This window comes from Pempheris klunzingeri, chromosome 7 (assembly GCF_042242105.1).
Source record: "Pempheris klunzingeri isolate RE-2024b chromosome 7, fPemKlu1.hap1, whole genome shotgun sequence".
Classification (NCBI taxonomy): Eukaryota; Metazoa; Chordata; class Actinopteri; order Acropomatiformes; family Pempheridae; genus Pempheris; species Pempheris klunzingeri.
Window position 1 is genome coordinate 6284713 of NC_092018.1, and position 7062 is coordinate 6291774.

Here is a 7062-nt window from a genome sequence, read left to right on the forward strand (position 1 = left end):
TTACTTCTTCAACAGAGTGGCATAACATTGATTCACAGGATGAGTCATCTGGCTTGGAAAAAATATGATAAAAACAGAATGATTAATTTCAGTGGATGAATGATCCAAAGCCAGAACAAGTCAGATCCTGTAGAGAAGAGTACGGTGTGGACTGCGGTGCGAAAGTGTAATCAGTAATACAGCTCCAGTGAAAAAGAATCATTTCGGTCCATCCAAGTCTAGCCGTTCAAGAGAGTAACTCCACTGCCTCAAAGACTTCTGATGAGAAGTTCAGGCTGACAAAAACATTATTCTCCATTGCCTCAACACTCTCCTCTAAGCAGTCACTGTCATGCTTGATGAGGCTGCTCTCAGATGTGGGACTGATGACGATTATGCGTGGAACAGTGCTGGGATCAGTGAATGGGATTTTTCCGAAATTCAGGGAATCAAAAGAGTCACTCTTGTGGCTGCTCAGCCTGTCTCTGATGCTGCATTTCTCCTCTCCTGCATCTGAAATCTCATTGGTCAGACTCTGGCTGCGCCTCCTGGTAAGAACTAGTAAGGGGACAGTGGCGATGGTGAGAGAGCTGGAAACCAGTTCATGCTCACAGGTGCTCAGTGACTTACTGGTCAACATGGTTGATGGAGGCTAGTGATGAAAAAAGGAACAAGACGTACAAACACAAATACACGAAAGCAAAAATCTTTTGTAAAACATCAATGCCATGATGCATGACTGCATGCAGACAAATGCAATTAACGTGATACAAAAACATCCAAGCATACAAACAAATAACACTTTAATCAATGACCCAAGACAGATTTTTATGTTTTCTTACCCTCTGTGCTGCGTTGGTATTGGTGGTCTTCTGCCTCAGTTGTTTCATATTGGACCTGCTGCCTCTGCAAGAATGATTGTACGATGACGTGCTTCTGAAGGAATCACTGGACTTCCTTCCCAGAGGATTCATCTCTACGTCCCTCAATACCTGCTAATCAAAACAGAACTAATGTGAGCTGAACTGCTCTAAACTAAAAGGAAATCATTCAAAATGACCCTCACCCCAGATCAGCACACTATTTAATACCCTTTGATTGATTCAACATAAGCAGTCCCACTGAGTAAAACCAAAATACGTAAAGACTCTATAGGACCAAAATGGTACACATTAAAATGATTTTAGTTCAATCTTACAATGATGAATTAAAAGATTGTATATTCTATTCTATTCTATTCTATTTTTATACTTTTATTTTAAAGCAATGTAGAGTCTTAAGAAAACAGAATTCTCCAGCACTAGCAAGAACTAGAACAAAAAGAGTTAAAAAAATTACCATGTCCGAGGAGTTAAAGGAAGTTGTGATAAAGTGAGTCCTCGATGCTGTGGACTGTCTGCTAATGATGGAGTCCCTGAAAGAGGACTCACTGATGGAGGAGGAGATGCACTCCTTTCGAGGAGCGGGAGAGAGACACCGCAGGCAGGGAAACTTCTCTGCCAGAGTCATTCTAATAAAGTACAGTTTATTCATTTATTATTTCAGCAAAGTTGTGATAGTTGGATGTGATATGCTATTACTTCCAATGCAAGAATAAGTACAAGGCAGCAAAGATGGTGAAACAAAAATACAATGACACTGACTCATTGTTTACCTGTATTTGTTGTGTATGATAGCATAGATGAAAGGATTGTAGATGGTGGAGGCTTTTGCTATGATTGCAGGGACAGCCTTGGAGTATGGCGACAGGATGTCAGCATGTCTGAACGAGACAGAACAACAGAAGCAAAACTTCCCTCGTGTTCATCTTGTAATTTCATCTTTTGTTTTAGTGCGACAAAACAGTATGCCCTCCACAATTCAAAGCCCCCCCACCCAGTTCTGTATTTTGTAACATTGTGAAGGGGTATATTAAGTCAGGGATTTGCCAAAATGTGTGCCAGCTGTTACAGAAGGGAGGTTAAGTCCATGTGATTGTGTGTGTATGTGTGTGTGTGTGTGTGTGTGTGTGTGTCTGTGAAAGGCTACCTCTCCCCTGAGAGTGAGCAGAGAAAAGAGTTTCAGAGTTCCATCTCTACATTTCCTACTGTATGACCCAGAAGAGACATGTGGTTCGGTGAATGTTGTGATGGTCACATGAGCAGAGGGACATATGAGCAGCTTCACCGTCTGTTGTAGGTCACTCATCCAGGACTACTAGGCCTCTAGCTAAAACAAGATTATGTAACGGCACATTTTGGCAAGAATTATGTCAAAAATGTCCAGCATACCACCTAGAGTCAGACTGTACCATGACAGTCGTATGTAACTTTAGTATTGCTGCCATTTCACTGAATATCTGCTCCTCAATTAATTAATTGATGCATCTAGATACATTTCTAAGGAAGCTGGCAGATAGAAATATGATTAGATTTAGTCTTGTAGTGCCAAATGATGCAACTAAATACAAAGAAGGAAACATCTCTAATATATTTTTATGTTACAATTAGTTTGTGGCAATAATGATAATATTGAAGATAATAACTGGGTAAATAACTTTAATTTTTATCTTATTCGTTAGCAGTAAAACATGAAAATCAGAGCACTGATTACAACATAGCAGGGGTGCTAATATATAATAGATAGAACATGTATCCATCAAAAAAGTATTATCTACAAATTTACAAGCACACTAAAGCCATTACAGCATAAAAATGTTAATCAATATAGGAAATAAGTCTTACCCAGCCCAGGAAATCAGTGTGACACAGGCGTACGGTGACCAGGACAGAACATAAACCACAATGACAATAAAGGCGATCTTTGCCAACTTCCACTCGCTCCTGATGGACTTCTGCTGGATCAGGGTGGATTTCCTCACCTGAGTCCCCAGACGCTCCACTTCCCTGTCGGTGAAGCAGGACGAAGGACAGTTAAAACACCCTACAACAGATTTCAGATTATTCATGTGAAACTGGACAGTTTAGCCCATGTTTTTAAATTCATTATTATCAAACCAATCTCTGTCCAATAAAGAAATGATTGAAGCAAGGCTTAATATTCACTTCTTCAGTTATCACGAACAGTGGTGACAGTAGTTGGGGGGTTTGCAAAGAAGTAGGCATATTTGTAGGTATTTGCAAGATGAGAACAAGCACTTCTGTCTGGAACTGTACTGCCCTAAGGCATGCAGAGATTCTGCATTTCCTGTAGTCTGCTGCTGGAAGAACATGCAGTAAGTAACCAAATAAAAGTGAAAGCAAATCATATAAAACTGATTTCTGGATTTTTATAAGAGTGGTTCCTTTACATTTCTTGAGTATTATCAATACTCTTGTATGTATTTCATGTATCTCCACCTACGCAAGCATAAAATACTTGACAAATAAATACTGTACTCTCAAATATAAGAGTTACGGTACCTGGTGGTCTTCCGTATAGCCAGAAACATCAGGAGATAGCAATAAAAGATGATTGCTAGTGGAATGAAGAAAACAAAACAGCACAGCATCATCGTGTAGCTCCTATTGGCCAATGTGTGTGTGACATAATCCCATGTACAAGATGTCATCAGGCCCTCCGGGATATAGGAGCCTAGAAGGGCAAAAGAACATACAAATATTTGCTTTAATCACAAGAAGAAAGGTATCAGGTAAATCATTATTGGTTCTGCATGTTGTTAGACTTTAGACTTAGTTAATGTTTTGATGGAATGTCTTTGGAGCAGTGGATTATGATCGCACGTGAACTATCTAACTGCAGGTGGGTGAATGGAGATTAGTCACATTGATCCCTGCACCGATTTTTCTACAAATAAGAAAGGCAGATGATAAGAAAAAAAGTCCAGGGAGAGGAAACTCACTCCAGCCAACTAGAGGAGCCATGCTCCAAGCCAAAGAGTAAAGCCAGACCATGAGAATGGCCAGAGTGGTTCTTCGTTTGGAGCTCCAGTGGATGGCCTGCAGAGGCTTGGTGATAACCAGGTAGCGGTCGATGGAGATGGCCAGCAGGTTTATCATGGAGGCGATGCCAAACAAGGCGCCGCAGAACGCATACATCTTACAGCCTACGGGGAAGGAACAAATACAGACATATAAATAACTGAACAGCAGAATGTTATTTTAGCTAATGTGTTTTTGACTTTAGCATGATTATGTCGCATGAGAATTACCCATCTCTCCAAACACCCATTCCTTGTAGAGACAGTTGATGAAGAAGATGGGGGACTGTGTGAAAGCCATGAGGAAATCACTGACCGCCAAGTTCATGATGAAGTAGTTAGGCAGGTTACGAAGCTTCTTGTTACTACACAGACACACACAAACAAACACACACATACAGAGAGAAGGGAAGGGAAGTTTTATGGTCAGTGTGAACAGAAAACACATTTTTTCTGAGCTTTTTCTTGGAGAAAAAACAAAGTTTATTTGTAACATTTAGTTTTTATTAATGAGCGGTAGGTGTGGAATATGTGGGTAGTGTGACATTTGGATTGGCAGATAGTGTACTGGTGAAATAGTCATCCATCTGCACCACTGTATGAGCCAATGGATAATTACATACTATAAATAAGATTACATCAATTTAATAAGCATAGTCAGACAGTGGGGGACTCAGGCAGTCTGAGGGGAAGGGGTGAAAAAAAGAAATAGGGCACCAGTGCACAGAAAGTCATGTTGCATCAATGCGCAAACAAATCCAAACCCTGGCTAAGATTAAAATTTTTTTATTTTGTGACTCAGATTTACAGCATAACTGCTACACCTCTGTAATATAACACACAGAGAACTTTTTACTATTTAACCATTTAAAGGCAAGTTGAGGCCAATTACTTTTCTGCATGCAGGGCAGCCTAGCACATTTTTCTAGTGGAAGAGCCCCATGGAGGGTACTTCATCAAGTTTTCTTGCACACTGGGACACTGTAAAGGGCACTTAATAACTCAGCACATCTAACTAGAACAGATCTGCTATTTTATAGGTTTTATAATTGTAAATACCTAAAATGATGGATTTATTTTGGGGAAGGAATAAGGTCTTATGCGTTTAGTTACACTTGTATCTCTCAGTTACTCCTATCTCGTTTGTATGCATGACTCAATACACACAGTGCTGTTAGAATGTCAGTTTAAGTTTTATTCTGAACTGGTCAACTCTATGTGAACCTGCATCCATACCAGCTTGATTAAGCAGCGTATTGACCTGCTGTCAGCCTCCACGGCTCTTTATTGATTAAACTTTGTTTCTGTGTCCTGAATATAACGTGGCTGCTCCCTGATTGAACACCAAACAATCAGGTTTATATGCCTGCAAATTGGTTTGTGTCTGCATTGTAGACATTTGTACGTGTGTGGCTGTTGCTATAGTGCTGCTCATGTATTCAGTGTTTGTTTCACCAAGTGTCTGTGTACGAGTGCACATTACCACCGCATAAAATCATCATATCGAAATACAGTTATCTCCCTCCCTCCCTCTCTCTCTCTCTCTGTCTCTCTCTCAATCAGTGCGTGCATGTGCATGTGTGTGCGCGCGTGTGTGTGTGAGTGTGAATGAAATTTCTTGGAACCCATAACATTATGTGCATTTCTGATTCAATAAGCACCAACTTATCAGCATAACACAATGGGGAATGCATCTAATCTATCTACAGTGATGGACAGATGGAATATAAACGCTTGCACGCACGCATGCACGCGCACACACACACACACACACACACACACACACACACAATTTCTGTCTCTGACCCAGTTTCTGTGAAACAGTTAACATGAGAGTGGCACAAAAAGAGGTCAATGGTTGTCAAAATTATGCAATACATCACTCTCCTCAACTTGTGACATACAATATTAAAAAAGATTGTCCTTTATTTTTGGCGCTTCTTGTTGCATGTGACTCTAAATGGATTTGGATTTGATTCACAGTAAAGTGCGTTTTGTGCAACTGTTTGAGTCACAACTGTTTGTTTTGCTTGTTTCTAGACAATTGATTTTTTTTTTATCATATTAATCGTTGCTGCTCTGGCTCTTACGACTCCTCATAAGACACAAGAGCCTAAACAAGAGACTAAAATGGTTTAAAAAAGACATATTTCACCATATTTACCAAATACAAATAATTAAATTTGGGTAAAAGCACAAGTAGAGTACTCACAGTCAGGCATCAGTTGGGATCTTATATTACTCTTACATACTAATCTTATTATGCATTTGTACCAAAAAAGATGTGGGATGGGAAAGTTTCATAATATTCAAAATGTTACCTGCTTTTTTACTTTGAGTTTTTCACACAATTACCAAAGGGTATGGCACAGATTTGTCTCAGTGATGAAATCCACATTCTCTTTCATTGCCATGCAGCTAAGATGATCTTTCAGCCAGGGCACTAAGATGCAAAGATTATTTTACTGGTAATCACCAGCTTTTTGGAAACCCTTTTGATCCTCTGGAGAGTAAAAGACATGACACTCACTCTGCAGTAAATTAAAGACAGTAAAAACCTCTCAGCCTTGATTCAGAGGTTCACAGACTGAGCACAGGCATGCACACATTAAGTAGTTCGGTACAGGTATTGTATTATGTCCCCACCTCAAATACACACAACTCAGTCTTTCTGTCTGTCTCTCCAGCTGTCTTGCTCTCTGTGAAATGATAACATCTCCGAGTGAGTACAACATCTCCTCAGGGCTCTGATTAAAAGAGAGTGCCACCTTAGTAACGCAACTTGTCTGCAAAGATCAGACTGACCCAAGAACAGACACACCAAATTACTCAATGACAAAAATCACACACACAAACCCACCTGTAGAAGGCGAACATCACCAACGCATTTCCAGTGATTCCCAGTGCCCCGATGACAAAGACAAATAAGGCAACAATGTAGTGGGCATGGTCTGGCACATCTGCCTTGCTGAAAAAGCTGCTCTCGGTGTGAGCTTTCTCTGGCTCCATGCTCTCAGTGGACCACATGGTTCAAACACCTGATCAGGACTGCCAACCTGGAAGGATGCAGTAGGTTTACCAGTTTGTAATCCACTTTGTTTTGTCTGTGTCGGGCCTCCATAGTGGTATCATTTGCATCAGATGCACAATGTCCTGTGTAGATT

The 7062-nt window shown here is 40.3% G+C and overlaps 1 protein-coding gene across 1 annotated transcript; it reads right to left on the bottom strand.

The window, feature by feature from the left end:
* Nucleotides 1–226: 226 nt before the first annotated feature.
* opn4xb (opsin 4xb) lies at nucleotides 227–6925 on the bottom strand. The gene is made up of 9 exons (XM_070833727.1): nucleotides 6759–6925; nucleotides 4130–4263; nucleotides 3821–4024; nucleotides 3381–3552; nucleotides 2703–2864; nucleotides 1634–1741; nucleotides 1318–1489; nucleotides 822–971; nucleotides 227–631 (listed from the first exon to the last, which is right to left on the bottom strand). The coding sequence occupies exons 1-9, from the start codon at nucleotides 6923–6925 to the stop codon at nucleotides 227–229; spliced, it is 1674 nt and encodes a 557-aa protein (XP_070689828.1).
* Nucleotides 6926–7062: the final 137 nt, after the last annotated feature.

Excerpts from the sequence above, each read along its gene's own strand:
- opn4xb (XM_070833727.1), bottom strand. The coding sequence starts at position 6,925 with ATGTGGTCCACTGAGAGCATGGAGCCAGAGAAAGCTCACACCGAGAGC. Across the intron at positions 1,490-1,633 it reads ATCATACACAACAAATACAG|AATGACTCTGGCAGAGAAGT; the intron begins GTAAACAATGAG and ends GTACTTTATTAG. Across the intron at positions 632-821 it reads ATACCAACGCAGCACAGAGG|CCTCCATCAACCATGTTGAC; the intron begins GTAAGAAAACAT and ends TTTCATCACTAG.